This window comes from Mastigoproctus giganteus, chromosome 3 (assembly GCF_048544385.1).
Source record: "Mastigoproctus giganteus isolate SK-2022 chromosome 3, ASM4854438v1, whole genome shotgun sequence".
In the NCBI taxonomy this organism is placed as follows: Eukaryota; Metazoa; Arthropoda; class Arachnida; order Uropygi; family Thelyphonidae; genus Mastigoproctus; species Mastigoproctus giganteus.
Genome location: NC_143577.1, coordinates 148,777,440 through 148,800,223, shown reverse-complemented (window position 1 = coordinate 148,800,223; position 22,784 = coordinate 148,777,440). Strand labels below are relative to the sequence as shown.

Genomic DNA, 22,784 nt, shown 5'->3' with positions numbered 1-22,784 from the left:
TTGTACAAACAGACAGAACAAAATGTCGCGAATGGGCTACAACAGCCGACGGCCACATCGCGTACCTTTGTTATCAATGAAGAACAAGAGAACACGCCTCCTGTGGGCACAGCAACTCCAGCACTGGTCTGATGAGTCGAAGTTCCTGGTGCATCATGTTGATGGAAGGCTCAGAATTTGGCGAAAACAACATGAATCCATGGACCTGTGGGGAATGCTTTGTTGGCACAGGTTGGGTCCATTGATACCCGCAGATTCACGTATGAATGCCACATTGTTGTTGACAGTTTATCCTCAGTCAGATGGTTACTTCCAGCAGGATAATGCGCGCCGGTGCACAAAGCCCGAATCACTATTGAATGGTTCCATGACAATGACTTTGCTTTGCTGCAGTTTCCCACTCAGTCCTATTGAACATCATTGGGATAAGCTGGAAAGGGCTGTTCGCTGCAGGCCGACACACTCATGTCTGCATGGTACTCCATTCCTGCACGCCGAATTCAGGCTGTTTGAAGGAGGCTCAACACGCTACTAGGTAGGTGTACCTAATAAAGTGGGCAACACAGTGGAGACTACGCCTCATTAGAATTGCTTGTTGAACACTCAATTTCCTTATAAGTGCATTTGCAAAATCCTACTAGAGGGTTAAATATAACTTGAAAGTGTTCTCTGATTTAGAATGATGCATTGCACGAAAATATTATAATTCTTTCGATAATTCAACTGTGTTTTAGCTGAAAAGTAATAGGCTTGATATATGTTACCAAGTATTTTTGGTCCAGCTTCGTTTTGAAATCCCACCAGGCCAACAACTAAATAGGAGGCGGGGATTAAATCGACACATTTTTAGTGACTTGTCTGTCTGTAAGAATACAACTGAACTTTATGAAACAGTAGGTCCTTTGTATTTTTGAAGAGAGGTGATTAAGATCTTATAGAAATATTGTCAAATATGTTGGACTCAACATGGGCACTCAGGGAAGTAATACACAAGTTATTTTTTCTCTATCGGAACCTTAATAACGAACAATTAACTTTCACAAAAGATATGCATGACTGAGTAATCAAACAAAAATGTTTATACTTCGGCATGACCACCAGTTGAGTGGAGTTTACAATTAATCGTATTAAAAAATAAATAAATTTTCTGTTTATACTCCGGGACGACCAAACGGTCAGAGGAATTTTTACAAGAAACAGCACCGTAATCAGCAGTCACGGGTTTGAACCCCGTTCCACTTGGCTACGTTATTTGGTAAAAGTATAGATTTTTGCTTACAAAATAATAAAAAGAAATTGAGGAAACTTTTTTGGTCTTGTGAATTTGCCAATCAAATTAATATTTTTTATCTTGAAGTCAAAATCTGCTGAGAATCATGTTTGTGGTACTAGACCAATACTCTCACTCCGCTGAAAGGAGGAAAGATTGTCTTCGTAATTACGAAGACAGTTGCGATTTTTGTAGATTACAATAACAGGCACGATTGTCTCGGGATAGTACTACTTAACGATGAACAGAATGCAGCCGCTATAGGTTGGCGTGACTTTTACAATGCCAGATCCTACCGCCCCCCATAGCTTTGCTCTTTCACCAAGGAAAAGTATTACAGAGACTAATAAAATTACCACACAGCAGGGAGCTTCAATCACGTTTTAGGCGAAGACGCCTTTCTGGCGACAAAATGACCAGAAACAGCATTCACACCGTGTACCAAGGCGAAGTTGAACTTTCGTTCAGGTGCCGTCCTACAAAAGATACTATACGTGTCTGCAGAAGGGAATGCCCTAAACATAATCGAGAGAGCTATAGACTACCTTCACATTCCAATCGGAATGTGAAGATAGTCAAATCACAGCATTATTTGAATTAAACAAATTCAAGCGTTCAGGCTAAAAAATAAAATATAAGGTGCGACTCTTCTTACAAGCATAAGATTGTAAACAAGAATACAATATAGCAGATAACACTATCCAACAAAAAATATTTTTGTCACACGTCTACATTAAATTTTATTTTAGCATTAAACATTGGTATATCAAAAGATGTACCAAGGTTTAATGCTAAAATAAAGGAATTTATACGTTCTCTATAACTCATTTAACTTCGAGAAAATTATCATAAATCTTAGTTAAATTTCAATTATATATAATCGGCATGCCTGTAATTGCCCTTAAAAACGTTTGCTAGTAAGGAATTTCCTGTTTATTCCCCCATCATTCCAGAGGCCTTAGTACCGCTTTTACATCGTGGAAATATCTTGATGAAACCGCTCCAGATTTTCAGGAAAAATTCAAAATGGCAATGAAGAAAATGAATTTTCAACAGCCCGTGTTTTGTTTTTGTAGCACTCGAGTAAATTAGACAGCAACATTTCATAGTTTTCTTCTTTCCCGTTACCCAAAAAGCCATTGAAACTGCGAAAGGTAACGCTTTGAATTTGTCTTGATCACCAGTTTTACACCCAAAATAAAAAGAATATGAAAGTTTCGTAATGTCATATATATTTTTCCTTGAGGTAAACGAAATAAAAAATTGTCTAGATGATTGATACCCTTCCTATGTGTCTGATTATTCTTCGTAGCACCACTAAATGAATTTCTGAAAGCATAAATTTAGTTTTTATCAGTACACAGACAAGGCAACTTACAAGCTCTACTCATGTGAAAACACTGAAAGAAAATTATTTTACTGCTGCAGCAACCTCCTACTCTTGAAGGGCTGTTTGTGTTTGGAGGTTAGATTTACAACCCTGAAAACCTTGGCCTAAAAATGCTAAGTGTGCTCTCTTCAAATTGTTGCATTGGAATTTGAACCTAAGAACAATAGGTAGAAGTCCGATTATGTTTATCACAAGAAAACCGAGGTCAGATTTTATTGCTAAAAATTAAGAGAATTAGCTTATCTGTTAAAATAGACCAGTATGTCATGCGAAATTGGCATATTTTGGTAAAACGTAACTCCCTCTATATTTGAGAAAAAAATAGATACGTACAATGACAACCCAGCTTAATGTAATATAATAATAAATAACTTTCAAGACTAACGAGTCTCTTTTTCAACTGAATTTAAATACAACGGATAAGTGCAATAAGCTGAGTGAGGCACGTTATTCATTTGCTATTGTTGTTTCACGGACGTGCTCTGTTTTACTCCACTAGCACTAAAATCATCTAGCACTAAAACAGTTGTCTCTAGGATGGGGTGTAGACGTATGCCTTTGGATTGTTTAATATGTTAAGTAGCCATAGGCGGTGTCGTGAGTGGTCTACTATTTCAAAGTCATGTTTGGGATCAAGATCGTGGCCCAAAAATGCTACTTAATATTACATTAAACTGGGTTTATCATTGTACGTATCTATTTTTTCTCAACCTGTACACCAGGCCTATTCGTTCCCTTTACGGCTATAATGTTTACAACGATTGTGTGCAGTTACAAAAGTCCTTTTCAATAGCCCGCAACAGATAACATGTACGCTTTGCACATAGATGCAAAAGCAATCGAATTATACCTAAAGGGTTCCACAACTCTCACATGGATCATGCCTGTTTTAACCTCACATGGATCATGCCTGTTTTAACTTCAGTCTACGCACATTAAAATTGTGGATAACCCATCTCCACCGTGAAATCAAGAGCGCTGACTACAACATCTGCAAGGTAAGGTCTCGCCTATCATATTTACGAACCTTATCCAACGGCATGAAATTCGCCGTCATACCATCTAAACCTCCATTCACACAGCTCGCTATGAGTATAGAAGCCACTATTGCCAACAAGATCTGTTTCAGGACTGCCGCAGCACTCGGCAAACTTACTCAAACCTTAACGATCGTCGTACTTCCTGCTGATAAAGGGCGCCGGACCGTTGTATTAGACCAAGAGAAAGCCCTGGCCCTACTACTAGACCCAAACGTATATGAACCTCTATCTGATCGACACATGTCAATAAACTCGTCCACACTTGGTTTAAAGATAAGAAGATCTCGACTACAACTCAGCGTCTTCTACTGGCTGCCAACTACCGCAATTCTATGGATTGCCAAAGATCCACAAACCGGGTATTCCCCTCAGACGAATAGTTTCGTGCGACAGTGCCCCAACGTATGAACTGTCCAAGCATATCGCGCGCCTCCTCAGACACCGTTAAAAATAGCAGTGAATTCATCCACCTCATTAAGGACCTGACAACACCGTCATGGCATCATTTGATGTGATTTCTTTATTCACTTCAATTCCCGTCCAATAGGCCGTGAACTGCGCCAGAAGGCTCCTCGAGAACGACTTAAACCTCCAATCCAGAACATCACTATCCACTGATGACATCTGCACCGCCCTCAACCTATGCTTATCAAGCAGCATCTTCACCTTTGAGGATTCAGTCTACCAGCAGGTACATGGCACTGCTATGGGTGCCCCTGTTAGTTCCGTAGTAGCCAACATCGCCATGGAAGATCTGGAGGAGCAGATCCATCTGCACCTATTACAATATGTTGACGATATTTTTACTGGAATACCTCAACTCCCTATCTAATTTCATCAAGTTTACTATAGAGTTAGAGGTCAACGGAGCACTCCCATTCCTGGATGTCTTAGTGCATCGCGTAGGTCCACATCTAGAGACTTCGGTATACCGCAAACCTATGTTGTGCGGACAATTCACTAACTACAGATCCGGCCACGCACCCTATTCTCCAGGGCTTGGAGCCATTCCAGCACTGATGCAATTAGGCGTAACGAGATCTCCCGTGTGAAGGCGGACCTAACCAAATGTGGTTATCCATCCCATGTGCTAAGCAGGTGCCTATTACAGGCACAAAAACTCAAATCCCACCGAACAAAGACGGTATACCGTCCGCCTACATTCCCTATTATCCAGGCGTGTCAGGACGGATCTCGAAAATTCTTAGAAATTACACCATCAAATGCGTGCAGTTAGCCTGCAGGAACCTACGTTCACTTGTCTCCAGTGTGAAGACCCCGTCACACCTCTTTTACGCAGCAATGTAGTATATCGCATCACCTGTAGAGACTGTGACAGCTGCTACATAGGAGAAACATCAAGATCGCCTTGCGGAACATTTTTGGGCCACCAACCACGATCTTGATCCCAAACGTGACTTTGAAATAGTAGACCACTCACGACACTTTCACCACCGCCTATGGCTAGAGTCACTTAACATATTAAACAATCCAAAGGCAAACGTCTACACCCCGTGCTAGATGATCAGTGGAGTAAAACAGCGCACGTCCTTGCAACAACAATAGCAAATGAATAACGTGCCTCACTCAGCTCATTGCACTTATCCGTTGTATTTAAATTCAGTTGAAAAAGAGACTCGTTAGTCTTGAAAGCTACTGCCTGTTACATTTTATTATATTACATTAAACTGGGTTATCATTGTATGTATCTATTTTTTTCTCAACCATGGACTCCAGTACACCAGACCCATTCGTTACTATTCCCTCTATATTTAATAACTTCGGCGTGATATGGAACAGCATTTAAGTTCTTGAAGGTAAAAATTGTGTTGGTTAGTGTAATTAACCAATTACACATTGATAGTAGTAAAGGCCCTGACGGGATCCCTAGTTCTATTGGAGTTAAAATTGTTTATTCCAATAGGAAAGCTAGTAATAACTAAAATTATTGATAAAATCAAGCTGACATACCTTCATGCGTTTCAAGATAAGGCATAATGCAAGGTCTTTTATATACACATCAAAAGTTATTGAAATAGTAAAAAATCATTTTCTCTTATCTACAGTACAGCCTAAATCGCAGATATCTCTTCTTCTCTGCTAGCATCTATGATATTCTTGTTGCAACAGGCATTTCTCAAGGTTTACTCTCCAGAATGTTCGCGATGAAGCGAATTTAAAGATGTATAGAATTACCAATTAACAGCATTTTAAAAAACATTTCTTTTAATTCCTACTATTTATATATTGCGGAAAAAATGTTTAAAGATGAAGCATTTGAAGTGACCAGGTAACAGGATGGCCCAATAGCAAACAACAGATCATTAACGAGTGCGGAGTCGTGCTTCTGCAACCATCCAGATTCAAGCAAATGGACAAAGGTTTCTAAATGCATCCCTTCCTCTCAGAAATCTTCATAACATTGATTGCTAAAGATTTTTCAACTTTAAAGCACACAGGAATAAGATTTGCAAATAACAGTCTACTATCAACCTAACTGTCTTTTTTTTTTTTTTTTTTTCACTTTTTCCCGTGTACTATATTATTAATGAAACCTACACCGATCAGCTCTTTCCTGACCACAATGATATAGCGCGGACACAGGTCGACTTCTGGAACGAACATAAATCCGTGCAAGGTTTGTAGTCCCGATGTTTGGAATGCTGCGGGCAATCAAGGAGTCGTCGTTGACGTCTGATTAATGCCAGTACCGTTTTCAACATTTCCATTGTGAACTGCTACATTGGGCACGTGTTATCTCTGCAACCAAACGAAATGAACCCTCTTGGGCAGATACATAATTAACGTCTTCTGAGCTTAGCCGTGTTCAAAATTCAAATGGGCATATCTATGTTTTCACATATAGAGCTGCTGTACAGGAGCATTAACAAGATGTAAAGTGAACAGTAAATCGTATATATTTAATTTTGAAATCTTATAATAAGTTACCTATTTTAACAAGTATTTAGCTGATATTATATTTCATTGTTATGCAGGATGAAAGGAACCAGATATTGACAACAAACTGCTGGGTAACACAAGTAAGTGATTCTTACATACATAAATAGTATTTAAAACAAATTGTGCTCATTAAAATCGTTGCCACTTATTTAACCATTCTTGATTCAGTGCCTTGTGTCCCTTCATCAATGTGATTTAAGACAACGGCCCAAAATAATACGTCGGCTTTATAGCTACCCGCCAGGTGGCCTAGGTGTTAGACGTCTGTGATTCAGCTCTTGCTTTATAATGATTTTAAAGTATTTTTATAAAATCTTTGTACTGACATGGTTCTTATGAACTCTTCGTCAAGATAAGTACTATTTATTTAAGCTTAAATTTTTAGTGTATAACGTTACTCCCTGAGCCTTTGTTTAGCATAGCTATAAACAGGAACGTTATTGACTTTTGACCTGAAGTGCTTACCTTGGCAAAGTCCTGCAACCCGCTAGCAATTTTGCAGTTAGCCACGTCTGAACTGTCGTCTAATTTCTTTAAGCTTATTATTCTTCTCTTCGATTCCCTACTGTGTCAATAACGGCCCACCTGTTTTATTTGTTACATTCCGTTTGCTTATATTTAAAGTCATTCTTAACTCTTCAGCATGCAATGTATGTCAAAAAACGCTAGGAATTGGGTTATCTGCAAGGAAATTTTCAGTATGGTGTTTTGTGATGCGTATTCATTAATAAAAAAACAATTTCAGATGCTTTAGATGCTCTTCGTGCAAATTTAGTCTCCTAAGCCCTCATATCATACAAGGAAGTCAACTAAAGCTTACTCTTCTTATCAGCCCAAACAATGTTTGCTTCCCTGGAACAAATGCAGAGGAAGCAATTTAGAGAAAATGAAGATATTATATAGAAGATCAGTAATGTAAATTCTATCATTTGCTTCTCGAACTAAAGGCTATGGTCGAAAGCCCTCCGATGCCTCAGGTTTCTGCAATTCTAGTCCTCAGTCCAGATGCTGAAGAATTTGTTCCAGAAAAAACAGCTGCGCGATCCCAAAAATCTAGCCCTCTTTCTCTACGAGAACACAATCGTGCTTCTGAGCATTATCCCGAAGTGCCTTCCCATAATCGCTTGCCTACAAACTCCCCAAGTTTTAAGTTTCCCACAGAAATAATTCGACACTTAGAAGTAGTAACATATTTTTTTATAGCCTAGACCCCAATACTACCTCCCAGCAGATGGACCAACTACTATTAGAGCTTTCAAAGTTAAAATCAAACATCCCATTTAAGCATCATTTATAATTGAGCTAAAGAATTGTGACCTACAACAATATCTGAATCCTGATATCTGGCCAAATGGTCTACTCGTCATGCCATTTTATGGAGCTATTGGAGGATCGGTAAACTCTAGGAAAAAGTTACCAAGTAATTCTCAATCTGCTGAACTCTCTCTGCATAGCTAGAGAATAATAGATTCTCAGCATTTTTCTTCAAAATGTAAGAAGCATAAAAAATAAACTCTCTACACTTATTTCATTATTTGTTGAATAATCTCATGACATCATGTTTAGTTGATACATGGATGTTTTCCTACTGCCGAAAACTCTCAGCTACACGCCATACATGACAGCAATAATATTAAAGTTTTGAACACATGCAACTCTAATACCTTCAACTTTGAAGGAATTTCCCACTAATCCAAGTTAAAGATTCTCTGCTTCAAATTTATAATATTTATATTCCACCCGGACCTACTGATGACATACTTATAATGGTCGACTTTAACATTCCCCTGTCAGACTCATTTTTAGTTCTAGGAGTAAAAAAAAATAATCAACGTTCCTGTTACAAGCGGTAATCAAGCGCTTGATCTTGTATACTCTGATTTTCCACTGCAAACAACAATTTGCTGCGGAAATCACCGAAAGAAAAGTTTTTGCAGCTCCTAAAATACTACCCATGGGATTCTCACAAAAATATTCCTATGCAGGACGTCACCTTTCTTCTTATAAAATGACTCAACTGAACACAGAGTCGGCATCCAAACCTTGATTCAAATCCCACCTGAAACCATACTTTAAAAGTATGCAGAGCTTTGTTTCAACTCAAAAACTATGTTATGTCAAGTTAAAGGACAATAAAAAGAGCATTTTCTATAAAAACAACTACCTTACAGCAGGATCTAGTTTTCGAATGGAAACAAGCAATTCTGACATCTGCAGTGAAGGTATAAAAACAGTTTAATTCTTATGAACAAGCAGACAGCGTGCAACATGTCTCCAGGTCAAACCCAGCTGATTAACCAATTACGTCCTGCTTTTATTATTAGATTGTCCAGCCATTCCTTCCAAGACAATGGAAAATTTCAGAATTACGCTGATTGCTAAAAATATTTGCAGGATTAATTCCCGGCCATCGACCAATTGCTGTTTCGTCAATGATTACTAAAATTATTGAAAAAATCATGCTCCGATATCTTCAACATGAATTTTGGTCCTAGAGGGCGCTCCACAACGACAAGCCATTGTGCGCATCCAAACTCAAGATAAGGCACAATGCGACGTATTTTACTTTGACATCAAAAGGGCTTTTGAAATATTAAAAAATCATTTTCGCGTTGACACCATGATTATTTCCTAATTTCAGTATAGCCTAAATCGCAGATTTCTCCTCTTCCCCACCAGTACTGACAATATTCTTGTCACAACCTCAACAGGCATTCTTCAAGGAGCCGTTCACTCCAGTACTATATTTTGAGCATCAACCACTTCTACTGAGACATGCCGACTTCCTTATTCCCTTTAGAAACAACCCAATCTTAAATGTTTATGCTCACAAAGACCTTGGAGTTGTTTTTGATAAAAATCTCTCCTTTAATGCCCACTATTTATTATGTTGCTCAAGAACAGAAAAACAGTCATTAAGTATATTCAAAGATGCATCTTTCCCAATCTGGTCTGGTGCTCGTCAAGAAATTCGTTGCCCTACTATATTGGGTTTTTAGATGGCTCAATAGTATTCTTCGTTTTCTCCATAGAATATCCAGGCAACACCTCTATGAAAAATTAAAAACAGACTCTGCAACAGATGATCAATGAGTATGAAGTTAATCACTTCTGCGATTCACCAAACCTAGCCGATATAATAGCTGCTCTCATCAGGGAAATTCAAATCCAACCTCTCGAGGCTCAAACAAATGGACAGAATGTTCCCCAATGCATCCCTTCACCTTATAAATCATTGCAACAGGCTACTGTGAAGCCTACAGGAGTCAGATGTCCTGTTCTGCAAATTCTTTTTTAATTGTTGATGTTTATATGAAACCTGCTGTGTATTCGATTATTTTGTTATTTTCTTTGTATTGTTATCTGCCCCTAGCCATGTGCGGTGATGGGCTTGCTGTATTTGCAATAAATGAATTAAAAGCAGATTACAAAATGTTTTTACATATTTTATTCTACTACCAAAGCAACTGAGTTGCAGTTCAGAGAAAATTATTCCTTCGTATTAATCATTTGGCCACTAGTCTTTGGTTATATTTCCTTCAGGTAACAAATATACATAAAACTGATTTTACTCTTCTCTCTCTTTCAATAAAATCTGTATAAATATAAGTGCATTTTAGGAACTCCGTATCGTGTTGGTGAGAATTATGTATATCAGGTCTTTATGTGGACCCTGCCTATTATAATGGAAATATTGCATTTAAAGCATATACGTAATTAGTGTGATATTTGATTCTACAGAACAATATATAATTTTTAATTGCAAAGCAACTTTAAGTGAATATTACCATAGTGTGCATTGAGCTTATTCTACAGCGTCAACTTAATTAGAACGCACATAAATTTGCAGTATTCTTTACTTTATTTGTGTTTGTTTTACATTTGCTTAAGTAAAGTTCACTCCAAAGTTGTCAGAGTTAAGATCGCTATAGAAGTGGCAACAGCTGCTAAAGTACAATCAGACAAAAAAGAGAAAATTCAGAACGCATTACGTTTCATTAAACTGTCTTCAGTGAAGGTTTTCCTTCAAGAGAGTTCAAACCTGAATAGCTAAAAAATCAGTGCGAAGCCTCTGATTTTTTTAGTGCAAAAATTAGTTTCTGAGAATATTTATCTTATCTTATTAGAATTCTGTAGCCAAGGCAAAGTATGACTTTGACACTTCCTCCCTTTATTATGCTACTAAGAAATTTAGACATATTAAACAAAGATTAGAAGTTATCATGGCTTAAAATTAGTTGCCAAAACGTATCAATACAAAAAAAAAGCAGTTCTAATTCCCTTGTGTGGGAATGTATATTCTTCAGACATATATGGTGGACGGCTGGGCCAGATAACAGCAATTATGCTCGGTTAACCCAATCGCAACAAATGTTAGTTATTCCGTCCTTATTCAATAACCAGTTCTCTTAAATTTGCAAAATTAGGTACAGTACATGGGTCCCTTTTTAACATTTTATCATAAAAATACAAAATTCGATTATAGAAAGTTTATACTTTAGATTATTTATTATGAAGTTAAATTAACATAGATACGCAAGATGTGGAGCATCGCCGAATTTACCAATATATCTTTCCTTCTGTTTTCTTTCGAATAAATGTCCAACGTCACTATTACAACCATCTGTAGTGGTTGAATTTTGACATTTTTTATTGTATTGCGTATACTTCATTCTGCTGGAAAGACAAAAATATTTTCTACCCAGCAGGGCAAAGCCACAACCAAATGGTGTAGCAGGATGTATTTTTTTGCTTTCTCTCTCTCCTAGCTGTCGCTCCTATAATATTTTAAAATCCAAGACTTCATTTCGTTATTCGGGCATGTTTGACAAATTTGGAAATACAGAATTATCTTACACATTTAAATTTGTTCTGTGAAAGAAAATCAATTTCGCTCTTCAGTAAAACTGCGCTTTTTGGAGTCTAATAATATTGCTTCACAGGTTTGTGAAAATTAATTTTCCACTAGCAGATGCAGTTCTTGACATGGTTCTCCCGGTCCATTCCACCTGACACTGAACAGATGAATCAAGATTATTATCTCATCTTGCTTCAGGGATTTACATAACTTGCAATTCCTTTCATTTCGTTTTTTATATAGATTCTGTTGTAGCAGTCGCACTTCCGTTCCACATACTGCATTTGAAACTACAACTTTGGAGAAAGTATTCGTCTTTTTTTGGGGGGGAAATGATAGCTATCTGATTAAATTTTCAACTGAACACAGGTCTCCGTTATCTCACTTGGTATTATTAAGAGGTATAAAAGTTAATTTTGTAATAATCTTCGAATCTAAATGCACATTTTTTTTTAGAAACATTAATAATAGAACTTTCTTTATTACCAGGATTTGCACTGATGATAATATCAAATACAGAGTTATTTTACGTACGAATAATTCTATAGTATGATGTTGCTGCAATGTTTTTGAGCCAAAAGAACTATGCCTATGGGACGTTATGTATTTGGTAACTTCTGATTAATTAGCTGGATGAAAAACTTTGCTTTCCATAAGAAAGAAACTGTGCAAGCCACGGTATAATAATTCCTCCCATCTTGATGGGATTCAAACCCAGGCCTTTTCCATAGCGTAATATATGGCGGTGTGGAAGAATAATGATCGTAACTACAATGCAATTTCCTCCCCTAAGTTTCATTTTACAACAAATGCAGGCTCCTGCATATCTGAATTGATCCATGAATATTTGGCGTATGGTATAGTTTCTTTTCATCTCATATTCATATCTAGGTAATTATTTACTGAATGACGATACTGATTTCTCTGTTAAAATCGTCTGTTTTAGTATTTTTTTTTATTCACTCAGTGTTTCTGTTAAAGGTTTGAACCAAATAATATTTTAATTCAAAGAGCTACTACTTAACTTTCTTATCGACAAATATGCTATGCATTGTTGATTAGGCTGTCGCTAATTTTGTAATGGAATATAATAAAAATCGCTGTAGGATTATGTGATTTCCAAAGACATTACGAATGAAATATAATACTCCCCATTAGGTGCTCATTTAATCGAAGTTTAGGCCAGTCCAGTGGAAACACAAGAATAACTGTAAATTCTGATTTTCTTCATCAGTTGTTTGGTTTTTAGGAGCATTAGCAACTAAGGCCATATTGCTCGGAGGATATGCGGTGGTCATTCCCTTGACCTTTCCGCATCCTCCGTATTTGGTGGTGACGGGCTCGAACCCCGGTCTAATCAAGAAGCGTGTGCTACGCACTGCTGCTCCTTCCCACCTGGCTACGGAGGCGGCTGTCTTCATCAGTAAAAAAAAAAAAAAAAAAAAAAAAAAAAAAAAAAAAAAAAACGTACCCCAGAAATGTTTAAAGAAAAGCCATACTAACGCAATAAATTGCGAAAAGGCAGTTTTTTGTTAAAACTCTAATAAACGATAGTAGAGAGGAATAGTATCAGTATTACCAGAGACCACCAATATAGAACTTCTTTTCTTAAAAAAAAAAATTACAGTTGTCACTGTTCTTGAGAATGAGCGATTTGTTTGGACATACGCTGCTTATGGGAATGACTTGGAAGGAAATTTGAATATAATAAAGTCAAAGTTTCAGACGAATAAAAAAGGGCAGCCATCCTATAGCAACAGATCTCATTGGACTAATTGTAAGAGATAACGATATGATGTTTCGAAGAGTGTCTGAAGTGCGTGGACGGAGTTGATTCTGAAGACTGAATAAGTAGTTTTAAAAATTGAGCATATCGTGCTAAGAGCAAGCCCGTTCGGCCTTGCCTCAAAAAGAAATTGAAAGTAGTAGTAGTTGTTAACAGCGAATTAAAAAATTATGTAATACGACACAAAGTTTGAAGAAAAATGATGATGCCAGGAGGCAATTTAGTGGCCTGTTTTGGTGTTCAGGAATAGTGGTTTCCAGTTCTAATTAGCCAGAAGATTTGAAACTGAAAAATTGTGTCGGCTGATTCCTATTACACCAGATGGCCCGAATGCTGAGAGGTAAGCCAAACAGATAGTGGCCATTGATCTCCATATAACAGTTATGGTAATTCCACTCAAAATTGTTCAGAGAATCGTTTCAGCAATTAAGAGTAGTCCTGCATTAGATGGAAACTGGGATCTACTGAGAAAAAACTCTGAGGGAGGGGAAGTAAGCCCTCAGAACTGTCATTCATAGAGTAGTATTGAATAAGAACTGATAAAATTATAGGAGAAAACAGGCTGATGTAAATTGCAATTAACATGGAGGTAATGATGGGTGTATTATGTACAATAACGAAATTAAAAATGTTTTTATTCAGAAACAAAAGTCCTTTAGAAATTAGCACCTGAACCAGACTGCGGAGAACTTCAAAGAATATAAAACGAACACAGCCAGGAAAACAGTGGATACCGATGACCTTCAATTACCACGAATATCTACCTGATCCAATCAGCTGACCAAATGGCCATTATAGTTCATTCGTGATGAAACTCTAAACGTCTAATTGACTGCAAAAGAAAACAACTCTTACTAAAAAATATAATACAGAATCTTATAATACACTGTCGAGTCTTCAAGCCTATCTCCAGTGGATGTGTGTTACTTTAAATTATTTGAAGGCGAACAAGTTATGCAGCCGAAAATAAGTAACATTAGTCTTCTTTACTGGGGAAGTGTTGCTTATTCCAGGTAGTGCAATAACAGGCAACTCGTCGTGAAGCCATTCACAATATGAGATATAAACGATGCCATTTCACTTACTTTGATGTTTTGCACTAACTTATTCGTCTAGTAAATTTTCCGTAGTCTGAGACTTTCAGCCCGAAACCCATTTTACTACTTTTTGAAAGAGTCATGCTTTCACGAATAGTAACTCACTGAAAAAAACCAGAGGCCTTCCTATTTGCATTCAATCATCTCTAGAGAAACCACCCAAACAAAAATGATTGGAACTTCTCAAGATTCAGTTCGCGATAAACAGAAGTCAACTAGACATTTTATTCCTAAATATCAGAAACTGCATTTGATACTGTATCAACTGAGGAATTTAATGTTTTATTGGAAAAATACTGTTTCTAATGATAATTGGGTTCCTTGAGATTTTTTTTTTTTAGTTGTTGGCGTATCGGCTTCTGTGGCCATAATGCACCTCCCAAAGTTTTTCAATTTACTCTGATCCAAAGCCGAGGCGGGATTCGAACCCGCGATGTTCGGGTTACCAGGCAGGCACTTTACCCGGTTGGCTCCTGGAAAATTACAAGTAGTATAAAATGGGAGTGTCATGAAAGCTTGAATAGGTATGAATATTGTAAGGCTGGAATTCAGCATCATTGATTATGAGGTAGTTTATATTTGGAGATTAACTGAAGTTGTATTGATTACGTGAATAACGATCGGGAATTTAAATTGATGGTTTTGCGTGTCAGCTCCAGTTGATCTTGACATGCACATATTTGTGAAGAAAATAACTTTCACCTCTTCGGTCTTCTGATCATATTAAGAACTGACTTTGAGAGGGCTGTTATCATAACGGTTGACAATATTTCTGCAATACTAAGGTAACAGAAGCATAGACATGTTAATAGCGAGATATTAGAATAAAATCAAACATTTTCATCATTTACACCCCCCCCCCCCAGAGTAGCCTTTTCGTATTTTTGCAAATCTCTATAATTTTTTCACACATCAGTAAGTGTCTAGAAATATTTAAGGAGATGACACAATTTTATGGTCCATATCTGATAATGAAACTTATACAGAACTTCGATAATAAAACATCAAGATATAATTTCATTTTAACGAAACTCGAGTGCATAAATGCGAAAACGACCTTCACTGGGGATTTCGCTAAATGTATGGTAATGCAGCACTGTTTATTGTAGCCACAAGAATACCCACAATGTTGCATAAAACTTTTACTGACCTATTTATGGCTAGTGTTAGATACACATTACTGAAATAACTGTCAATAAACGGCGGCAGTTCATCGTGTCTAGTGGCCATTGCTTTATATTTTCAAAACTATATCTCAATAAAACTGTAAGTGAATGTTTGTGACACAGAAATAATGGCAATTTCCTTGTAATATACGCAACTGAAACTTTTAAAAAAGAAACATTTGTGTTATACAGAATAATATCTGTATAAAACCAGCATATTAAAATTCTCTAAATATAAATATCTCCTTATGTAAAGTGACGGTCCATCTAGAAGACAAAAATATTCTGATTATGGAAACTGGGAATCAGCGTGGCGACCCAACTGAGATATATAAGGTTTTGAAATGGTTAAATAAACTAAATTCTGATTGTATTCTTTCTAGAATGGCACACACAGAGGCATTAATTGAAAAAGGATAGTTTCAAATAGATGTGCTTGGAAAACCTTCAACCTAGCGTTTCGGTAAATTATTAGAGAGCATCCTTTGCTCGAAAAGATTTTAAACTCGAAAACAGACAAATGAAGCTTCAGAACTAATTTACAGAAATGTAATAACCTTTTCGCCACTTTAAGCAATCCAGATCTAAAATAAAATAAATAAATTTTCTGTTTATACTCCGGGACGACCAAATGATCAGAGGAGTTCACGAGATAGACAGAATACAAGAAACAGCACCGTATTCAGCAGTCACGGGCTTGAACCCCGGTCACTCAAGGCACGTGTACTTATGCACCCGCGCGCCTGACCACTAGGCTACGGCGGCCTACTGTGCAACTGTTTTAACTGTTTCCCTTAAATCAAAATGCGCGTTCTAACCTTTCTAATAAACTAATGATACCAACCCCCCTCATAAAGGCACCGTTGTATAACATACGTTTCAGTAGCTGAGGTAAAAACACCATTTTTTTTTTTTTTTTCATTCAATACCCATGCACCAAGTTCTAATGAAATGCTCGCGTGTGAATCAATTGAGATCCCATTCTCTTATGGGGGGGGGGGATTGTTAGAAATTGGATTCAGTCTTTCAAAACCTTCAAGTTAAACTCGATGGAAATATGAATTTTTCACAATAAGTAATAAAACAACCAATTCGAACTTCATTCTCCAGAACTTTAAAATGGACCAATCTTTTTCCTAAAAAACAATGGCCTGCGGGTAATTAAAAAAAATCAAGGATTTTGAATAAATCTCAAAATTCTTTATGAGATGTACTGAAAGTACCTTCACTACAGTAAACACATACTTGGCAACATAAAAGGATAGAATTCCTTTCTGAAGATGGACATCTGTAAGTATACCTAATGAGAATAATAAAAGACTTCTTGCTTAGTTCCAGTGTAATCCTGGTAACTGCAGACCTCGGCGGGAAATATCTATTAGATGTGACAAACCACGATCAGTTTTACAAGGAATATTAATTATTTTCTGAGATTATTTAAGAATATAATACACAAGTATGAAACCATGACACGGTTTTACTTATTTAGTTTGTGCGTCAGTTTAAACTGGTAAGTGCAGTAATTATAAAATATACAGAGATCATCTATTTATCACCATCGCATAACGCGATACAAATAAATGTCATCGGATATGAAAGGAGAGAATTTTAGAGGTGGCAGTAGTAGTAATAATTGACGAGCAACACACAACCTTGTTCAAGGGTTTGGTATGAAAGTTTTGTAAAAGTGAGCGGTGATCACATACTCTCTTAATCCTCAGTTGACGATTGGTCTTTAAGTTTCGAGATATTCATTTATAGACATCTTCATAAAATTTTACTTCCTTCACACGAGTGTATTTTTCGTTTTGTATTGTAGCTAACCTCGGTATGACGAAGGTTACTAAATAAAGGAGTTTTCTTGGTACTTCACTATCTAAGGCGAAGTAACAGTAGCAATGGGAACAAATATGTTCAACTCCGTCTCGTATTGCTGTGGAGAACAGAATCAATTGTAAAAGAGCCAGAAATGTGATTGGTGTAGTAGCCATGGAAAGACTAATATTGTTTCTTTTGCATCTGAAGCTCTTTGATGAAACCTTCAGTATGTAAATACACTAATCTCTTTGTAAAACGAGTGGTCAAAAAACAAGTGCTTTTTAGCCATCTTGGATCTCAAAAATGATAAAACACTCAAAATCATCAAATACCGTCTCTTTTCTTTGAACCTGCCTTTCTTATTGTTTTCACAGGGAAGATAGTTTTACATTGTTAGCTTTATTAAATAGATGTACAGCATTTTCATTCGATCACAGTTATATGCGGTATGAGTCAAACTTCTGCAGTTGGGTCATAGTCTTCAGCCATTCGTACTCCTTTTTTGTTTCTCTTAATAATCACAGTCTATGAAAATGATGTCATCCTATTTTTAATACATAACTTAAACGTTCTCAGTCAAAAATTTACTGTATTTTGAGTTAATTTTATGACTGAATGACAATTAATTACGTGAGCTTCAGTTTCTTTTTATTTCAATCAATAATGATCATAACGATATAATAAAATACCAAACTAGCCTGTTGCCTCAAAGTACATGAACCAGTAAATGGTGTTTCATAATTTTTTTCTGAATCTTTTATGCTTCATGGATATGGAATTTTGTATTATTAAATAGGCGAACTACAAAATGTAGCTTCCTATTCTTGTTGCCATATTTTTTTTTTTACAAAACGTTAATCTGGTGTTGATGATGAAGTTCCCATTTAGGATGTGGACAATTCGGGACAAGCAATTCTTCTTTCCCACTGTTTATCTCTAATTTAAAGAGGATAAAGAAGCTATACTGAAATGATGTTTGTAAAACTCCATATTTGAATCTAAAAATAGTTTAAAATACAGACTAAAGTCTGTATTTTAGGTAAATAAATGAAACACACATATATATATATATATATACTTCACCTTGTTGTTTTGATGTAGGTTAGTATTGGATCTCTTTGCTCTCATTAAAATCAATCTTTATTTTAATGCCTTACTAGGATTGAAATTATAGGGCAGTGGATATAATCCCTATAGAAGCGTATATTTATGAGTCAGTCATCAACATCTATTTGCTGATTTACTAGTACTTCCTTTTGATAATGTCGGAAAATACCTAATGAAAAGCTCTGATGTGGCTTAAGATTCGAAAAACTGTTCATAGGCAATACACTTCGTTTATTCGATGCAAAGAGCTTGAACTCTGATACTAAATCATCAACGTACCATGACTATAACAGAATCTGGTGATTCACTGTGTGACGATCTTAAGGTGATGTAACGTCCCAAAGTCTCCGCCCACAATTATCTTAATAGCAAGTCTTGGTTTCTCGCCATTAGGATATATTATAGATGATCTCAACCACTGTGTAGACAACATGAGCCAATGTCCTGGAAACTGCTTTATAAATTATCACACAGTGATTAAGCTGTCAACTATACAAACACGATGCACTCGACCCCCGAGAGCGCTGGAGCTAGATAATGAGTTCCCTTGTCCATCCCCCCCTCCCTTTCACCTGAATTGAATGGATAGCTTCATGTATTCATTGTCCGTTTTCTTCTTTTTTTAACTTAATTGAAGTCTATAATTTGTTCGCAATTCAAAGTAATCGGTGGCCTTGAATGATTTTTCAATAAAGATATTCTCTGTTTACTGGAATAAAAGATTGACCAAAGGAGAGAATGGTTACAATATTTTCATATTACAACAGTATTGCGTCTCTAAAGGAACATTATATATTTTTGTTTGAAAGGGCTTGTTTACTTTCCGATTTATAGCCTGTTTCCTCTGTTCACAGATTGAAGGTACGTGCGCCTATCAATAACAAAAATATTCGATAAATTAGAATCATTTGCTTATCTGAGATTTCATTGATATATTTGGAGTTGTATCAATAACGACTACCTACTTGACTGGTCTACTTTTTCGCACCTACACTCAATGGAAAAGTTCCATTCATGGATGACGGCGCTCGAGAATTTCTCAACTACAAGTGTCGTGGCCGTAAGTTGACTATCTGTATGACCTGCTCGCTTTTTCGGATTTAAATCTATTAGATTTCTTATGGGAAAGTCTTAAGATTCCTGTTTACATTACGTCGGTTCGTAATATACAAGTTAGCGGGAAATGGATTAGATGGTTTCCAAAGCACTAATTTCCGAATCCGACAATCTATGAAAAATACGCTGAGGAGTGTATTGATGTTGAAGGAGCCCATTTCGAACACTTTCTCTGATGCAGGAAATTAAAGTTTTTATCAGTCCCTTATAGCATAAAATATATAACTCCAAGGGCATCCTTACCTCTATGGGGGATAAATAATGATCAATAGCTGGGAAGGGTAACGTTTCCAGACCCCCATTGTCCATACGAACTTTTTTTCATCACTGTGTTCCGGTTACAAAGTTTAACGAAACTTTAAAAACACACTCTTAAAATAGTTTCCTTTAAAAAGGTGTTTATATATCATAGTCTTGATACAACTGAATATGTATACAGTTGTTTACATATTCGGTCGTATTAAGGCTAGAATCGTTGATAATTCTAGCTTTGATATTCGAAAACGGTCAAGCGCGAGTTGCATTTTTTATAATAAATTTTAATATAAGCAATGGAGTTTCCAATAAAAAGCAAAACTAACTGTCTGATGATAGATTTGCTTTCCTGACAGAGGTGGACAGATGTACATCTTCGATGGAATGCGTCCGATTTCGGTGGCATCTCCGTCATTCGAATACCGGCGTCACAAGTGTGGAGGCCAGATGTAATTCTGTACAACAAGTAGGCAAGCGTTTTATCTTAATTTGCTGTATATTGTTCAAAGGAATTATTTTTCCCTTTGTCATTCTAATTGATTAGCAAATATATTGCGCTATCAATGATTAATTAAACTGTTCATTTATTAAAACTATATTTTCACTTTGGTAGAAACTGATGGGCACTTATATTAAATATAATGATTCTTTCTTAACTGTTAGAAAAGAATGATGAATATTTGAAATGGGAACATGTAATCAACCGAGAAGCAGAAAAATCATAAGGAATCTATCATCGATCTCTAACATTACGATTATAAATCATTTACGCCACACTCTGTCCATATGCTAATGTATTAATTGTTTTACAGGATATTGTATCTGCTATTGAAATAGCTTTCAACAATTTTTAGTGATATCACTAAATTAATGTTAACAAAGACATCTTTTTTAAGGTCACAAGAATGATAGACACAGATTCTTGCACTAATGCGAACAGTCTTTGAACAAGCAGTAGAAAGAAAAGTACATATAGCGTCGGGTGGGGATTTTCATAGTACAACTAGAGCTGTTTGCAAGGCCATACAACCACCTCCACTGAAAAGGAGGTGGTTGTATGGTCTTGCTGTCCAAATGGTTTTAAATGGAGACCCATTTAAAGGCTCTATTTCAGACAATTACATGTGCTAGTATGGGTAGATACAATAAAAAATGCTAGGAGCACATAAATAAATTTGATACGTTTGAAGAATTGGTTCAAAAACAGTATCATTCTAATGCAGACATTGAATACAAGTCGGGTATGAAAAGAATGGATATGACAGTTTAATCAAGTAATGCCTATTTAAAAAATAATTTCCAGAGTAATATTGAGCCAGTCTAGAAAATCGCAAAAAAAGGGGAGTAGGGTATTATGACTAAGTGACTTAACATTTGCATAAAATCTGTATATATATATATAGACCAACAAATCAGAATGTTTTTTCAAGTATTAATTAATGGAATGATAACTCACTTAGGAGCAGAATATTTCTAAAATTACAGTTTTTCTGTGTATCTACGTCAGAGAACAGCTACATCTTTGATCTAGTTATCAGCATTGTTTCTTCAAAAATATAACTGTAGAAAGCTTTTTAATTCATTTCAGGAATCGACTAGGTAAAGTTATCAAATACAAAAGCTAAATGGCAAGCATTCAAAGAAGGCATTCTAAAAACCACTAATTTTCTTATACCGGGGTAGAGGTATTGTTCTAGATATAAATTAAGGTAGCTGGCAGAGGATAACTATTTATCTTTTGGCTAGTATAAATTAGTAAGCAATTTTTGGGGTTAAGCAGGCTAAGGCTAAATAAAGAGAAATTGACCAGAGCGTCAACAAAAGGTGTATAATGATTCATAAAAAAAAGTTACTTAAAATCAATATATGTCTCTGTAAAAGGGATAAAATGCAATATACGGAATGAGGTTAACAGTCCTATTTTATATATATATTTGTACTTTTTAAGGGACTGAATACATATTTACTTTTTATCGGATAACACATATTCAAAGAGAGAAAGAACTGAATAATAGAATTGTCTTTTGCAATTTTTGCCTAAACTTAAAGGATTGTTCTAGCTATTTAAAGAAATTGATAGATGAAGTGATTAATAGTGGAATTTCTGGCTAATGCTATATCAGACACAGACAGTACACACCCCGATTAATTTTGTGGTCAGAGTTTTCTTTAGCGAATTCAAAAAACTAGACTGCTGCGTCACACGAAAAATAATAATTTCAAGCAAAATCTTAGTTATTCAATTCTAACCTTACATATGCTTGCGAGAGCAGTTTATCTGGCTGCCGTATGCAACAAATTGTGTTGCATAAAATTCGTTAAATTTTATTCAGACCGAATGGGAAAACCACTGGTTAACGTCGTTGCAGACTTTTCATCATAAGAAGACTTCAGAAGAATAAACAAATCTTTCTGATGAAGCACGCGAGGATAAAATAATATTCGCAGCACGTGTTGCACTAACAGCTCAAGCAATATCAAGATAAAGAGGAGAAATTTTATCACAAAACTTCACACTGTTTGACTTTCGTAAACAAAGTTTTGAAATTAAAACAAGTCTGTCCTTTGGCTAAAGCAGATCTTTTTAACCGTGATATGAAACTTTTTATTCTATAATAAAGTAAACAAGTCTATCTGCCATCTTATCTTGGCTGTCTTCCCTAATTGGTTCTGTCTAGTGATGTCACCCAGTTTCGTATGGTTGAGAGCCGGTCAATGCTTCGTACTATATAATCACAAGTCTTTGAGGAAAGCTAAACTGCACAACGTACACAATGCATGGCTCTAATCGCAATGTGTTATCATCTTATCTACTAAACCCAGGAAATTATGTGATCAAATTAAATGAAAATCACTCTTTACTTATCTGAAGAGATATTTAGCCTGGTTAAATTAATTAAAACTGCCATATAGAAAACAT

General features: G+C 36.1%; 1 protein-coding gene across 1 annotated transcript in view; it reads left to right on the top strand.

Moving 5' to 3' along the window:
• LOC150088324 (neuronal acetylcholine receptor subunit alpha-10-like) overlaps positions 1–22,784 on the top strand; it is a 583,489-nt gene that overhangs the window by 509,863 nt on the left and 50,842 nt on the right. The window contains exons 5-6 of the mRNA XM_090369453.1: positions 6,697–6,741; positions 20,221–20,330. Of these exons, the coding sequence (XP_090225579.1) occupies positions 6,697–6,741; positions 20,221–20,330 (155 nt within the window). The remainder of the gene's footprint in view (positions 1–6,696; positions 6,742–20,220; positions 20,331–22,784) is intronic.